The 17,751-nt window shown below is 38.3% G+C and overlaps 1 protein-coding gene across 7 annotated transcripts in view; it reads left to right on the forward strand.

The window, feature by feature from the left end:
- The window catches only part of TENM1 (teneurin transmembrane protein 1), an 801,322-nt gene that overhangs the window by 231,918 nt on the left and 551,653 nt on the right, over positions 1 to 17,751 (forward strand). For all 7 annotated transcript variants that reach the window (XM_082717245.1, XM_082717244.1, XM_082717248.1 and 4 more), the window contains one exon: positions 6,677 to 6,957. In XM_082717245.1, the coding sequence (XP_082573371.1) occupies positions 6,741 to 6,957 (217 nt within the window). In that variant the 5' untranslated portion in view covers positions 6,677 to 6,740. The remainder of the gene's footprint in view (positions 1 to 6,676; positions 6,958 to 17,751) is intronic.

Below are 17,751 nucleotides of genomic sequence, written 5' to 3' on the forward strand. Positions count from 1 at the left end.
CTGTTATGCCGAAAATAAATAAAAAATAAATTAAAAAAAAAAAAAGAATCTGTTTCTTGGGGCACCTGGGTGGCTCAGTCTGTAAAGTGTCTGCCTTCAGTTCAGGTCATGGCCTCAGGGTGGTGGGATCGAACCCGGAGGCCCATGCTCAAGCAGAGAGTCTGCTTGAGATTCTTTCTCCTTCTGCACCTCCCACTGTGCGCGTGCTCTCTCTCTCTCTCAAATAAATAAAATCTAAAAAAAAAAAAAAAAGATTTTGTCGGGCCTCCTGTGTGGCTCAGTGGGTTAAAGCCTCTGCCTTTGGCTCAGGTCATGATCTCAGGGTCCTGGGATCAGCAGGGAGCCTGCTTCCCTTCCTCTCTCTCTGCCTGCTTCTCTACCTACTTCTGATCTCTCTTTCTCTCTGTCAAATAAATAAATAAAGCCTTTTAAAAAATGATTTTGTTCTATTGCTTTATCTCTCTCTTCCTTTGTTCTTTTTGTTTGTTTCTTAAATTCTATGTAGGAGTAAAATCAAATGGACTTGGGTCTTTCTCTGACTGACTGATTTCACTTAGCATAAACACACCATTTTTTTTTTTTTGAGAATCAGTCTAAGCTTCCCTTCAATTTCATATACAATCATGAGATTTTAGAGCTAGAAGAACTCTTTGAAATAATTTAATCTCCTTCTTACATTTAGAAAAACTAGAGGTCCTAAGAGAGAGGAGGTGATATACCTTAGGTCACTGTGCCAAGTGTCTTCTGATTGACAATGTGAAGAAGCGATTAAGAGTATGGCCTTTGGAGCATATTGTATAAATTGAGATCTTGGCTCTGCAATTTACTGGGTATGTGACCTTGGTCTAGTCACTTAACTGCTCTGTTCCTTGATTTTCTTTATCTATAAAATGTACCTACTTCATCAGACACAGTAAGAATTAAAGGAGTTAATGTGCAAAAAGCACTTAGAACAGTTCCTGGTGGGCCTGCTACATGAGACCTGCCACCTGAGTTAGCTGCTGCTGCTGTTACGGTGCTGATTCTGCCATTCCAAGGCCTATGATTTTCACTACCAAGTTGTCTTTTCATAGACTTATGGTGACTAAAGAAACATGTACCTCCCTGGGTCTTTTCCAAAGTCACCTTGGAGTTTATCTTAGTAGCAAGTAGCAAGTAGAAAACACAAAGGTAAACCACAGGTAGTGACATTTGAATTTATACTGTGTGACCTATCTGACTGTATCTTTTGCAGTAGAGAAGATAATTGACTTTGATTTTCACGGTTTCAAACTAGCAGCATGTATTTTACCTACACAGTTCCTTTTTGTAAAGTTTATCATTATCAAAATAATAGAGAAATAAGAAAAATTGTTTGGCTGTGAATAGCATTTGTGTACATTTGGTTTTTCTATGAGTTGATAGTGTGCTCATCATGTCTAAAGAATGTATGCTAGTCAGCAGACCTCTAGGATGCCTTGTTGAGCACTGAATGAAGAAGTCAATAATGCACATATGAGCCTGTCCTTAACCTTAGAGTATTTAGAACAGCATCTTTTCAGAATTATTGTGCTTTCAAACTCTGTTAGATTTAAAGTATTAATCTTTCTCTTAATGTTGTCCAATTTATTTTATTTCCAAAAAGTGAACCATTTGTGAGTGAACTCAAGCTCTGCCTCACAGCACTTTAGTAAATATCATAGTTTCCAAGCTCTAGGCACCAAGTAGGGTACCACCATATCATGTGCCTAAAGAGAGCTGGAATGTCTCTTCTGCTGTCTGGGCCCACTGACACAAACATTAAGACAGGAAGTCATGGTTGAAACAGGTTAGGGAGCAGGGAAGGATTATTTTCTCTTGGTTTATACCAATTTGTGGTTTAAAGGAAGATTGCTTCCAAGAACCCTCAATAACCTTGAATAGATGTGACATTAGTAGCTGATTCATAGCTGTGAATAGCTGTGATTAGAACTCCAAGAATGGTTCAAAATGGATATAGGAATATTCCTCTCCCTCTCTCTCTCTTTCTCCCTTCTGCAACCCCCCCAGGAGTTTTCAAGTTGCAAATAAACATACTGAGGGGAAAGAGAATGTCTGCATTTCATACATAAAAATAAGGGTGATTTTAACATCATAAATCATAGTTGCCAGAACACAACATTAGGCATTAGAAGTGAGATGTTTTTCATTTTTAAATTTAACTTGTTAGGTTTGAATGGTGTTAAGATATGTGTAAATTCATAACCAACTGAGGCTTAAGAAGGAATGTTATTTTGACCATACCTCTGATATGTTAATCCCAATCAGAGTGAACCAAACTTGATTGAAAGAACAAGTGAGAGATGGGAAAGAAAACTATATATATATATATATATAAAGTATATATTAAAAATAACTTAATAAAATGCTTTCTGTTACTATATATATATATATTATATATATATATATATTTTATATAAAATGCCTTGTTACTATATATATATAAAGTATATATTAAAAATAACTTAATAAAATGCTTTCTGTTACTATATATATATATTTTTTTATATATATATATTTTTATATAAAATGCCTTGTTACTATATATATATAAAGTATATATTAAAAATAACTTAATAAAATGCTTTCTGTTACTATATATATAACAGAAAGCATTTTATTAAGTTATTTTTAATATATACTTTATAAATATATAGTAACAAGGCATTTTATTAAGTTATTTTTAATTATAAGGTTCTTGATTGATATTTTGTTTTTAAGATTTTATTTATTTATTTGACAGAGAGAGAGAGAGAGAGGGGATACAGCAGGGGGAGTGGGGGAAGGAGAAGCAGACTCCCTACTGAGTAGGGAACCTGATGTGGGGCTATCCCAGGACCCTGGGGTCATGACCTGAGCCAAAGGCAGATGCTTAACTGAGTGAACCACCTAGTGCCCCAAAAGAACTGATTTTATTTTTATTTATTTTTTAAAGATTTTATTTCTTTATTCATCAGAGAGAGAGCACAAGCAGGGTGGGAGCAGCAGGCAGAGGGAGAAGCAGTCTCCCTGCTGAGCAGGGAGTCTAATGTGGGACTGGATCCCAGGACTCTGGGATCATGACTTGAGCCAAAAACAGACGCTTAATGACTGAGCCACCTAGGCGCCCCTCTTGATTGGTATTTTTGCATCATTCATGTCCTTATGTGGAAAATAGAAAATAGCTCTCCACCCCTACTTGGTAAACTTTCATTCCTTAATGAATGAAAACTCCTACATGTTGGCTCAAGTGAAACTAGATTAATTTTACTGATGCCTCCTTTTATGGGTGGAAGTCCAATTCTCTGCTGCTAAGATACTTTTCTAGAAGTCTGCTATTGATAGGTTTCTCACTTTGCACTATTTGTAGTAAAGTCAGGGTCTAAAATCCAGCCAGCTGTCCACCTTATGATGCACATACTATGGGAACTTAAGGAGAGAGGGATTAAAATTGGCCTTCATCACGTAGATGCCCAATAGAATTTCAGTGGTTGTTATGTTGGCATTAGTGATGAACAGACAAGCTGAATCAAGTCCAGTCTTTTCCAATATCCTCACCTTTAGTGTTTAAACACTGCTTTGTCTTTGTTTATGAGTCCTTTCATTTGGCTTGATAGTGGAGTTGTTTATCACTAGCATTGGACTGTGAATTCCTTGGGGGCGGAGAGAATGACCTATACATTTCCACATTCTCTCTAGCCCCTCTTGTGAATGCTGGGCCACAATGTATTCGGTTCATTCAGCAAGTATTGATCAAAGAAGCATAAGACTCAGATTCTGCCTTCATGTAGTCTACTACATGCCAGACATTGTGCTTGTTTGGGGGGTATAACAGTGAATAGAAAAGATAAAAACACTTAATGGAGCTTATATTTTAGTAGGGGAGAGACAGATGACAGACAATAAACAAATAAGCAAAATATATAGTATGTCATTTGGTGATAAGTGCTACAAAAGATAGTAAGGAGGATGAGAGGTGACCCCTTTTTAGTGGTTTACAACGGGGTGTTGCAAAGGCCCTGAGGTGGAAACACACCTGAGATTTTCAGAAACCGTGAAAAGGCTGATGCACCTAAAGTGCATGAGATAGGTGGAAATACTGGGAGATGAGATTAGAGAGGTTAGGGTAGATCAAGGTGAACCTTGTGGGGATCTTGTTGGTCATTGTAAGGATTTTGGCTTTTCTGTTGAAGGAAGTGAGACACTAGTGTTGCTTCTGAGCAAAGGAGAGACATGACATGACTTAGATTTTAAAAGCTTCATTCTGGCTGTAGTGTGGGGAATGTGCTATAACGAGAGCAGTGGTAGAAGCAGCACATCAGTTAAGCTCTTGCAGTAATCCAGGTGGGAGATGATGGTGTGAACAAAATGGGAGTGGGGAAGTGGAGAGGTGTCATTGGATTCTGGATATATTTCAGAGGTAGCACCAACAGAATTTACTAATAGATTACATGTGTGTGGCAGGAGCAAATGGAAGAGAGGAGCTGCCATTTACCTTTTACCAAGATGGAGAAGACCATGGGAGGAGCAGGTTTGGCAAGCCATGGGAATTGGGACATTGGTTTTGAACATAGTAAGTTTGAGAAGCCAGGTAGAGATACTGAGTAGGTGGTGGGATATTCACATCTGTGGCTCAGAGGAGAGATTATGCTGAAGCTATCAGTTGGAGAGTTTACAGACAGTGTGTTTTATGAGATGATGTGAGATTAGATTGTTGCCAAATCATCAGTATATATTCACTTAAAATACTTGATTTGCTTTCTCCAACTATGTTCATCTCTGGTATTAAGTGATACCAAACTCGCTGTTTCTATAGACCATTTATGGAACTTGTAGGATAGGTGTTAGTTTCTACTATGTGTGTGCCTAGAGTAGTGTTAAGTGGTATGGGGGCTGCAAAGAAGCATAAGACTCAGATTCTACCTTCAAGGACCTTATCATTCACTTAGAAAAGCAATACTTCAGTTCATGAAACTGTTCAGACTACAAAGGATTAGGTACCACTGAATGCCTATCAGTCAATGCATAAGCTTTATTGAGTAATTTCTGTATTCTCTGTGTTTGCTATACACACAAGAGAAATTCCAAAAAACGAGATTCTGCACATGATTTAGGAACCACAGTCTAGATGTCTGTAGATTTCATTGAAAATACCTGTGGCTATGGGATGCTTGGGTGGCTCAGGCGGTTAAGCAGCTGCCTTTGGTTTGGGTCATGATCCTGGAGTCCCAGGATCAAGTCCCACATCGGGCTCCCTGCTCAGATGGAAGTCTGCTTCTCCCTCTGAACTTCTACCCTTCATGCTCTCTCTCTCTCTCTTTCTCAAATAAATAAATAAAATCTTAAAAAAAAATTCCTGTGGTAAAGAACTTAAGAAAAATAAAGGAGTCCATTTCACTGCAAAGTAAAATCATAAAGTTATTTAGGTTTGAACTAGATTTTTTTAACATTGCACAGAAAAGGACCAAGTTGCAGAGTTGCAGCATTTGATGAAAATTATAAAATAATGTAAGGAATGAAAATAAGTAAATTTTTACAGGGCTTTAAGCTTTTCGGAGGACTTGGACATCTCAAATAGCATTTGACGTTCTCAAACCTGCCCAAACCTCTCTGTGGTAAGGCAGAAAATGCCTCTACTTGCCCTAAGATCCTTAGCGACTTCAAGCTCAGCATTCTGTGGGGGAAAGCGGGGTCTCTCAGTGATTTATCATGAAGCTTTAAAATTTCTATCTCTAAACCCAATTCTTATACCAGTATACTCACCAGAAGTGTTGTTTACATCCTCTTGGAACTATGAAGAACAAAAATTTACTGCCACCTAACTCATTAAAAATTCTCTGCAAGCCCAAGGCTCAAAAGCCACAATATGGACACGAAGAGCTCAGTCCCCCTCAAGGACACTTTATTTCATGAGCCTCCCTCATTCACGATTCTTCCCTTCTTTAAAACCCCTTTCTTTCTTTTTTTTTTTAAAGATTTTATTTATTTATTTGACAGACAGATCACTGGTAGGCAGGGAGGCAGGCAGAGAGAGAGATGGGGAAGCAGGCTCCCCGCTAAGCAGAGAGCCCGATGCGGGGCTCGATCCCAGGACCCTGAGATCATGACCTGAGCTGAAGGCAGCGGCTTAACCCACTGAGCCACCCAGGCGCCCCGAGGCCCTGCTAAAACCCCTTTCTTAAATGCAGTATTAAACCGGAGGCAAGACTGTGGGGTTTTTTGTTTTTTTTTTTTTTTTTTCTTTTTTTTCTGAATGTCGTTCTCTTACCAGTTTTCAATTCAAATGTGGTATCTGCTAGGTTAGTATTTGTACTCCTGGCCACTTTCAAATCTTAGAATTTTTTTTAATCTAACCACTGACATTATCATTAAGAACATGCACACACCTTAGAAAATGTTGTCCTTTATTTGCATTCCAATACAAATAATTTTGAAGGTTGTCTCTCTTCTACCTCAAGTATTTTCTGATGCTGCAACCTCCAGTTTAATCCTAAATGCTTGCCAATGTGTGTATGTAACACAGAGTGTTATTATTGCCTCAGGCTAGCTTCATGTCATCTAGTTTGTCTTTTGCTTCACTCCTTTGATAGTATTATCAGAACCAATTGTGAATCTGCCAGATGCATTTCCTCTCAAAAGGACAAATCTAAGAAGGCTTGTGTTTTTCCCTCTCTTCCAGGACTGCTTACATTAAAGGAGTTCCTCTTCCTTCATTTCATGAAATTGAGCTTGCTTAATCAGACATGGAGCAAACAGACTGCAAACCCTACCAGCCTCTCTCAAAAGTCAAACATGAAATGGATCTAGCTTATACCAGTTCTTCTGATGAAAGTGAAGATGGACGAAAACCAAGACAGTCGTACAACTCCAGAGAAACTCTGCATGAGTATAACCAAGAGCTGAGGATGAATTACAATAGCCAGAGCAGGAAGAGGAAAGAAGTGGAGAAATCTACTCAAGGTATGTTTTTACTGGATTTTTAGAACTAATAGTATTCCTCAGTAGGGAATGCTTGTGTGTGTAAACTTATGTTTCAAAAATAAATTTGCTGATGTTAACTGGTTAATAATGCTCACTGCTTACATATGCTTAGTGAATCTGTTCATATGCCAGTCCAGCCGAGGTTGTAGGTTACATGTGCTTTTTATGGATTATGCATGAATTTAGATGCAACAATCCTCTTATCAGAGCATAAAAAAGTTGTCTAATCCTACAAATAGCCATTTACAGACTGAAGGATAAATAATTTATAGTAAGATGAAAAATAAACAGCTAAGTGCTTTTCAAGCCATTGCCTATATGGGACAAAGTCTCAATAAATATTTGGCTTCTAAAAGAGCTTTAGAAATGTTAGTGGAGACCACCAAAGGCCTGGAAAGTCTGTCATCAAAATGTGGACACTTTGTGCAACACAGTCCTAAGGGAAAACAGGAATTTGTTGGAACCCTTCCTACCATGGCCGCTATGTAGAGCAGATCCTTTGGACAACTTTGGTTTCTCAGTTAGGAATTGAGAAGACAGTTTTTAATAAATAGAAAACCCGTAGATAGAAATATGATTGCCATATTCTTTTTGATTGATAGTTAAGCAGTGGTAGATGCTCTTAACTACACAAAAGAAAAGACACTGACCAGTAAAGGTTAATATATATTTTTAAAAGAATACATCAGTGCTGAAATGAAAAAAAATAAGATTTGATTATTTAGATCAGTGGTTCTAAACTTAGGGACCCTGGAGCAGCAACAGCGGCATCACACGTAGGACTTGCTAGTGATGCAAATTCTCAGACTCCACTGCAAACCTACTGAGTCAGAAACCCTGAGGGGGAAACCCAGCAATCTATGGTTTAACAAGCCCTCCAGGGGATTCTGATGGCAACTCAAGTTTGAGGACCACTGCTCCATCCCTTTTTTTTTTTTTAATTAGAGATTTTGTTTATTTACTTGACAGAGAGATAAGGAACACAAGCAGGGGGAGTGTGAGAAGGAGATGCAGGCTTCTTACTAAACAGGGAGCCCGATGCAGAGTATGCAGGCTCAATCCCAAGACCCTAGGATAATGACCTGAGCTTAAGGCACATGCTTAACGACCGAGTTACCTAGGAGCCCCTGCCCCATCCCTTTGACATCTTTTTTACTCAGAGAGCCTCAAAGATCACATCTAGTTGGATGACTTCCAAGTATTTATCTTCAGCTCCATCATTTTTCCCAAACTCTAGCCCTACATTTTCAGTTATCTGCTAAGCATTATCAAATGAATGGACAACTCCACTGGCAGCTCTAAATTAATATATCTAAAATGGCAGCAGTCATCTTAACATCTCTAATTGCATCCCTTTTCTTTCCATCACAGCATTTGTTAATGATGCTCCCATTCTCCCCAGCCATCTATGTATACTTTCTGTACCTAATCAACTGCCTCTTCCAGCAGATTTAATTTCTACTTGTCTCAAATCCATCTTCTTTCCATTAGCATTATCACTGCTCTCATTTTCTTTCACCTAAACTCTTTTTTTTTTCCTAACTGATCTCCTTGGACCTTACCTCATCCCTTCAGTCTTTTTGCCATGCCATCACCTTTCTGTTGGAATGCCCTTCTCCACCATCTCCCTTTCTCCATATTCAACCATCTTCAAGGCCTAGTCTCCCAGCAACTTTGCCACAGAGCCTTTGTTGCACTGTCATCCTCTTTGTGCCCATTTCTGATTTTTATTATTTTTGTATATACTTGTCTAGAATGTACACTCAGTGAAGATGCAGATCATGATTTATTTACTGATTTCTATTTTTCTATAATACTTTGCATATAATCTGTGCTCTATAATTTTTAATTCAAGGAATAAGTTGTTATCAACCAAAACACAAGTACTTACCATACATTGAAACCTGCTTTTTAAATACTGACATTGACACAGGTTACTTTTTTTTTAAAGAGTAATCCATGCTGAGATGAAAAAAAATTCATTTGATTATCTAGATCAGCAGTTGTCAAAATGTGAGGCCTAGACCAGCAGCAATAGCATCACCCATGAACTTTTTAGAAGGGCAAATTCTCAGCCATTGCCCTGGACCATGTAAAATGCAGTTATTATAAATGAAAACTATTGTACTCTAATTAGTATTAGAATCTTACATTAGAGGAATTTTAAATTGAGTCAAAGATTTTATATATTCATACTAACGTTAAATATAGCTTAAATGTTTATGATATTAGCTATATTACACATTTTTAGCTCTTATCATAATTAATAAAAGTTTCATATTTGTCTTTTCAAGTAATTCATTTTAATCTTTCCTATTTGTTCTGCTAATGACTGTAAATTTGTTATAAAATATTTTTATTCTTCTATTTTTGGCTCTTTTATGCCTTAACAAATGGACAGTTCCAATTAAAATATTTTTCTATAAGTTTGTTTTTATAGAATATGAACTTGCAATTGTGAGTTATGGGTTATGGGAATGAAGTGTAGAGTGCTTGACCTCATATGTTGTGACTTTAAATAAGAATTCACGTCTAGTGGCAGTTTGTTCTAAAAATATAAGCAATTTTGTACTGAGTCAGTGTAAAGAGCCTCTAGCCAGCCTCATATTTTGTCTCTGCATTGTGATCAAAATAAATTTTGAGAAGACGAAAGTTTGTTCTCTATGATGCCATCCTAACTTTTTTTCAGTGACCTATTAGTATTCAATAAGCTTTTACTTAGCACTTGGGATATGTCAGACCTTGAGTCAGTGCTAGGGTTGGAGATGACTCCAGTAGTTTCTGCTTGCAGGAAACCATACACTATAATGTGGTGGGGAAAATAGATATCAAACAAATCACTGCAATTGAATGTAGTAAGTACTTTTATAAATAAAGTGATATGGAAATACACAGGGAATTGGGGTCCATAGAAATGTAATATTTGATCTAGGTCTTAAAATTTGAATACGATCTTACTTGGAAAAGGATATTCCAAGAGGGTAGATCAGCAGGTGCCAAAGAATAAAGCTGTGAAAAGGCCTGGGATGGTGAAAATCTCAGTGTGGCTAAGAGTAAGGTATACTGGAGCTAGATCAAAAAAGGTATTGCATGCCCAATTTAGGAGTTCTTTTTTTTCCCTTGATGTATTAAAAACCACAGCTTTTAAGTGATGGAGAATTTCATGTTGAGTATGATTTTTAGGATGAGAAGTGTAGGAGAGAATTATGGATATATAAGTAGCAGTATAACAGATTGATTGCAGGTGGGAAAAATTGGATGCAGAGAGGCAGTCTATGAAGCTACTGAATTAGCCCAGGCTAAGAATGGTAATGAGGGTATAAACTCTGGCTATCTCAGAAGAGGTAAAGAAACATAGTACAGAGATTTCAGTGTGGAGGAATTGATAGGAGTTGGTAAGCGATTAGTTGTTGAGGGTGAAAGAGATAACAGAGGAAAGGACACCTCGATTTCAAGTTTGGGACACTGGGAAGATGACGCTCCATTTACTAAGAGAAGGAAAATAGGAAGGAGGGTAGGTTTAGAAAGGAAAAGAATGAATTTCTTTCTGGACGTGTTTATGTGTAAGATGCTTGGGTGACATCCCAGTTGATTTTCCTATCAGGCACTTGGAAATGCATGTCTAGAATTCAGGAACAATCTGGACTGTTGATATAAGTAGATTTGAGTTCTTTAGTATCTTACAGTAGGAAATGCCTGGGGTGGATGATATCACCCAGGGAGAATGTGCAGAGTGAGACTAGAAAAAGACCAAGGACAAAAACCTGAATCTATCATCCGTGAACTTACATAAATACATTTTCAACCTATTTAAATTTTTAGCTAGCACTATCCTTTGGTGCACTGACTTATATATACTCAAGTATAAAGATCCAGGAGGTGAAAGTCCAGAAACTTGGGATATTATCAGTCACTGACTCGCTGATCTTTACTGATATCTAAGGGGAAAATAAGGTTTTTTAGGGGGGGAAATGAATTATTTCTCATTAGGCAAAACCATGAACCCAATTATCATCTTCTTTGTTGAGGTCTGAAATCTACTTTGTTGTCTTATTCCATATATTACTACCCATGAGCAAAAGAAAATATTAATAACTTTCACATATTTATGTGGTGGTAGTACTTTGTATTAACCTAGAATTGTCATTATCTTTGAGGAATAAAATTCTCAGAAAATTGTTAAGTCAGGAAGGAAGAAAGCAAATATAATCGGGCACCTAGCATAGTGGCAGACACTCTGCTAGGGGCTATTATGAGCTATGCTGCCTTAAGCAAGTGGCTCTCTGAGCCTGTTTTTCATCTGCAGAATTGACTTCATTATCATCATTAACAACACCATAATCACAGTGTTAAGAATAAAAATAATAATAAAAATAAATCTTGACAAGTACCTACTCTGTTTCAGGACTCTGCTAGGTACTCTACATTCGCCCCTTAAACACCTTATGAAATATGACTTATTATCTCCAGTTTACAGATAAGGTAACTGAGGCTGAGTGAGAAAGAACAGGTCAATTTCTGCAGCTAAAAACTGGTAAGAGTTGGGCTGGAAGTCAAGTCTTTGGCTCTGAAGTTCCCATCACTCACTACACTATATTCCTTCCATACCTACCTCATGAGGATATGATAAGTATCAATTATGATTGTAAGTGTGAAAATGGTTAGGAACTCCACAAACATTAATTTCCCTTCACTTCCTTCCCTGACAACCTTGCCAGCCTCTTTTTGTTTCAGTCACTAAGGGTTTACAAAGAGGTTTAACAAGACTTTTTATTCTGTTGATCTTAAGAAAAGGCCAGATGATGTGCTAATTTATTAAAGATTTTATTTATTTGTTTATTTGACAGACAGAGATCACAAGTAGGCAGAGAGGCAGGCAGAGAGAGATAGGGGGCAGCAGGCTCCCGACTGAGCAGAGAGAGCCTGATACGGGGCTCGATCCCAGAACCCTGGGATCATGACCTGAGCCGAAGGCAGAGGCTTTAACCCATTGAGGCACCCAGGTGCCCCGTGCTATCTAATTTATAATGAGATATTCCTGAGTCTGTTTGTTTGTTTCACTTTGTAGGGAAGCGGTTGTGCCATCTAATTCAAGATTTATTTGGAGGAAATATTAATAAGAGGAAATCCTTAATCCCATCTGAAAATATCTTTAAATTCCTATTTTTGTTTGTCAAGAAAGCAGCACCCACTGCCCCAGGTACACACAAAGTACTGGATTCTAAAACTGATTTTCTTATCTCCAAAAGCTTTCGAATTAAGGGATGGACACTAATCTAATATTATTCACAATTCTTTACTGATGGGTTAGATGAGCCCTAGGCAAACTTATTTTATGTGCTTTTCGGCAGGTCTAATAGCCAAGGTAGATTTCCCAGAGGCCCAGAGGCTAGCGGTTTTTCCGAAGCAGACTCACTTCCATGGGAGACATCAATTAACTAAAAAAATTAGTATAAGCCAAATGAAAATATCAATATATGAATGTATGAGCCAAAGATAATAATTTTAGTTATGAGAAGTGCCCTATAATTTTATAATAAGATTCATTTTGAATGTAGCCATTTTATGGATCAGTAATTATGAATGTGAAAGAGGTATAGTGAGGACCTGTTACAGATCCCACAAAATCACAGACTCTTGAGATACTACATCTGACACAAACATTTTCTCTTTGCCTTCTTGCTCTTTTGTGGCTTCTTTTTCTCCTGATGTGGTTTTTGTTTGGTTGGTTGGTTTCCTCTGTCTTACAACCTAAGCTTAAATCTCACATTATCGCCATCTGGTGGAAGAAATTTAGAACTGTTGATTTGTATTTACCAAGATTACATGGAAGCAAACGTTGGCATCCATGCATCCGTAAATCCATCCGTCCATCTGTCCATCTGTCCATTTTTTTTTTCATTTACTCATCAAGCTTTCATTTAGTGTCAGCTGTGTTTCAGGTACTTTGCTAGATGGATGAAGTTAATCTTCAAGTAAATGGACACGAGTGACTATTATTTCTCCCCTCCTTGCCCCAGGCAATATTCCGTAAGTGGAATATTGCCCCTTCATTCCACAGAAGCTGCTCAAATACCATTGCCACTGGTGCATTCAAGGAGCAAACAGAAGCCCAAATTTGAGAAGCACATTTTTAGATTCTTATTTCAAGCTCTTAGCAGTAGTATAAACTATTATTTGTTTAACATATAGACATTTTGGGTAACAGTTCCTATGAAAATCCTAAAAGAACTTTTAATCTTAGAATATGTATTTACATGTTAAAGATCACAGATGGTAGGTATAATAGAAGGTAGCAAGGCCTATAAAATGAAAATTTTACCAGCATTTGATAACCTCTAATGAATTCAGTGTTGTGAGCATATCGTACCTCTAGTTTTCACAAGTTTCTGGCATAAAAATCTGTGACTACCCAGAAAGGACCTAGACTCTAAAAGAAAACTATGTTATTTGGCAGTAACTCCACTTGGTTCATGTCTGTTAGTCAGTTTAATTTGTTCATAAAACTTACTTGATAAATATTTACTTACATATTATCTTAAAGTGTGATGAAATGTCAGTGGCACTTGGGCCACTGCTCCCTCTAATTTGCCCCTTGGCAGACGTCCCTGATCAAATCATGGTATTCTTTCTTGGTGAGCCCAACGGCAACCTCACACTTCCATCAACACAGCATTCCATGCAAGCATTGTCAGTAGGTTGTCAACAGTAATTAAAATGAACCTCCTTGAGATGAAACCTGCTTTCTATCTGTGCTCTGCTTATCTGTGCCAAGTTTTGTGTTAAACTCTGAAGATAAATAGATGAATAAGAAACAGGTTTTGACCTCAGAGAATGCAGAGTATGGTAGGAAGGCAAATATAAACCAGCAACAGTGGCACAAAGTGACTGATGTTATAATAGTGATATATGTAAAGTACCATGGGAGTCTAGAAGCTAGAACCACGTAATTGGCTTGGAGATGATAACAATGATTATAAGAGAAAAATCTAACATCTATTAACCACCAGGCACCAAGTAAGGCACTTTAGATGGATTATGTTATGCAGTCAACCTGTTTGCAGAAGAGTATAGTGAAGCACAGAGATGCTAAATAACTTGCCTAATAGTACAGAGGTAGTAACAGGAATGGGATTGGAACCCAGACAATCCGACATTAGAGCCCACTGCCATAACTACCACATAGAGATAGACAGCTCAAAATTCAGATCTCAAGTTCGAGGAAATGATGTTACTCTGTGTGTGTGTGTGTGTGTGTGTGTGTGTGTGTGTCTGTGTCTGTGTGTGGTGTGTTTGGAGTCATCTATAAATAGATGGTTCCAGAAGCAGTGGGAGTGGAAGAGATAATCTAGGGAGAATACGTACAGTTCAAAATAAAGAGAGCCAAATATGATACCCTGAGGTACAATTGCACTTAAAATAATGGGCAGAAGAAAAGAGGTGGTCTAGAGATATCAGAGAAAGACCAAAAGGAAAGGGTATCACTTAAGCCAAGGGAGGGGACTTTCTAGCAAAAGATGTGACTAATATCATCAGACTCTTCAGAATCAACAAGAAGAATGAAAGTTGATAAAAGTCAGTAAAACAGGCAGTTTAGAAGGTCATTGCTGACATTAGACCAGAGATCCTCCACCTTGGCTGGCATTAAAATCACCTGGGGAGTTTTATGAATCCCAGAGCTAAGACTGGTCCTTAGATGAATTAAACCACAATATCCACAGATGAGACCTAGGCATTTAAAAGAATTCCTCAGGAGATTGCAGTGTGCATCCAAGACAGGGATTCACATTCTTGGAGCAAACAATTTCAGTAATCTTAGAGAAAGATCCCCGATCATAAGGATTTGAGGAGTGAAGCAATTGAATGTGATGACAGGAATAAGGCTCTATTGGAGAATGTTTTAGGATCTCAGGTGGAGGGAAAGGTTTTGAAATGGTTCGGTGCCTCCTCTGAGATAGGAAATAAGTTCTGAAGTGGAGTGGCAAAAGTTGAAGTTCATGTTGTAATGATCTCAATTGTCTTGGATAGAGACAAGGTTATCTGATGAGAGTGTGGATTGAGTCGGGAGTTTCAGATGAGTGACAAGAGAGGTTCTTGACAAATACATCTGGAGGTCAGGAGAGGTGAGAGAGAAGATGGAGATGTGAAGATCATAATGGCAATAAATATTATTGACAACTCTGTGTCAAACATTCTGCTGAGTGGGCTCACATATAGTTTTTATTTAGTCCTTATCATAACTCTTTGATGTAGAGATAATCATCGTGACCCTTCAATTATAGTAAATAGATGTAAAATATAAATCCATGAATTTTTTCAGACTAAAGCCTATATTCTTTTCCCAACACTGTTAGGTTTGGCTCTAGTTGGTGATGTCCACACTGTGCAATGAATAGTCATTCTCATTTGGGAAAATGGTTCCCAAACAGTATTGAGGGTCAAACTAAAGCTGGAAAGTCTGTACTTTTGGGGTGCCACGCTGTGACAGATTTAAGGGAGCTAGGATGCATAGCTGATGAGTTGAAACTTCTTCTAAGGACAAGCAAAATCCAGACTCTCCTCTGTATGTTACCAGTGATCTTTCTGAAACACAAATCAGATCATACCATTCTTCGGAATATCCTATAGTGTCTCCCAGTGTTCAGAGTAATGGTTTTTCACAGCAAGGGGTACAGGAGGAGAAACCACTAAATGCTTTAAGAATCTGATCAAAGCTCCGAATCTTCTGTTCAGAAGGAAATGCACATATATACAATATCTGCCATGCATTTCAAGGGGCTCAGGAAGCCCTTGAAGTCTTGCATCCATAGATCATGGGTTAGGATTCTCTGCTAAGGGAATTTGATTTGTACTTAGTTAATGCAACTTAAATCTTCCAAGATTTAGCACTAAAAGGAGCTACAAGGAGAAGCCGTTGGGGGTGGGAGCCAGCCAAGTAGTAAACTCAGCCCCTGAATTTCACCTTCCCTTGGCATTATGTCACCTTGATTTACTACTGTCATCATTAACCAGGAAGGTTTCCACCCACTGCTAAATCCACAGATGGTCTGGATTATGTTTCTAACAAGGGAGGCTATCGTTCCTTATATTGACATTTATACAACACACCCTGACACACAAATGATATTTTTAAGTTATGCTGATGTGTGCAGAGATACATATCATTCAGGTAAGTTATGAACACGATTTTGGAGAAGGGAAGGGAGCCAGAAAGGTGGAAAAATGGAGGAAGGGTATTCACAGTGATGAGTATAGAGCGTGCACCTGCAAACATCCTCCTAAACGCCATCATCTCTGTAAAACTCCCCTTTTTATCTTTATCAGATAGCTCCGAGTATTAGGTAACCCTAGTCCCGTACAATTCACCACTTCCTAAATACCAATTCATTGTCAAATGAGTAGTATTCACCTAGTAGAACTAAATTTGATGGAAAAACTTCTTTCTATAGATTCTTAAACTAATTTTACGAAACAGCACAGGGTTACCATTAATTACATATATATTACATGGGTGCAATTTTACCTTTGATCATCTCTCTTGCTGTTGAACATTCTTTATCCAGGCATAGGCAGGTCAGTTTCTCAAATCTTTTGCCTTGCTACTTCTGGGCCGATGTGGCCTTTTGCTCTCAGTCTGAAAATATCTGTTGCCTCTGCACATCCATTTCTCTTCTGCTGTCTGTCCCTGAGCCGACTTTGCCTAATACTGAGTTTAACCCTCTAATGTTTCTTCTTACATCTCTGTTAAGGCCTATGAAATGCCAATTGAATATTACCCCCACCTGAGGAATGTTACACATATGGAGGGCAGCTGATGAAGGGGGTGGGGGTGCAAGGCGCCAGCCTTTGCTTTGTCCTCAGCCAGCCTCCTGCTCCTTCAGCCTACACTACAGTAGGGAGAATGATAATGGTGTTCTCTTCTTAAACAACTCTTTACTCAGTGGAATTGTGTACTTTCCTTTGAGGATCTGCATAATTTCAGAACGAAAGGACTGGCTCCCTGTTGAGGTGTCACATAGATGACCAGGCCCTGGGAAACAAAGCCACTGTCCTCTTTCAGGTACATAATTTGGTTCCTCTCTGTGAATTGCTTCAGCTCCGGGGGCAGGATCAAAGGGGATAGATAGCCCTGGGATTGTGGCAATGGGGGACCAAAAAAAGCTTTGTTCTTTTCCTTTTAACTCTTGGCGGCCCATTTATCATATGGTTAACACAAAGGCCAGGCAAGGGTAAGTCAGATAATTTGAATGACAAACAAGAGAGGTGAGATGGCTGAGACCCAGAGACTATTGAAGATTCGGTTCAATAGATAACAGGGAAACTGAGGCATCTTGGAGGGTTTCAGTTCAGAGAGTTGATTGAGACTATGTCGGCGTTACATGCTGATTCTCTTTGATTACAAAGATTTGAGCAAGATTCATAATTGGCATTTCAAGATGTAGCTTTTTATTCATGTGAACAGTCAAAAGCAGTTTTAAATATCTGCAGAGGCATGACGCTGAGGTATGCCAGCATGTCCTGTCAGGAAACCGTCCTGTCAGAAAACTGTTATTCTGTTTTTTTGGTCATCTGTGAGGCAGAACTAGCTCCATATACAAATAAGTTCTATTTATTTTCAGAACTCTTTTCTTTCTCATTATAATTCTGAAAGGGTCTAGAGGTGACAGAAGATAAATCTTGAATCCCCTGGAACCTTGGAAATATTCTCATTTGAAGCCTTTATATGAAAAGCTGAGGATTCTGCTGCCCTGTCAGTCTAAACTGAACCATATG

The sequence above is a fragment of the Mustela nivalis genome, assembly GCF_964662115.1.
Source record: "Mustela nivalis genome assembly, chromosome: X".
Taxonomy (NCBI): domain Eukaryota; kingdom Metazoa; phylum Chordata; class Mammalia; order Carnivora; family Mustelidae; genus Mustela; species Mustela nivalis.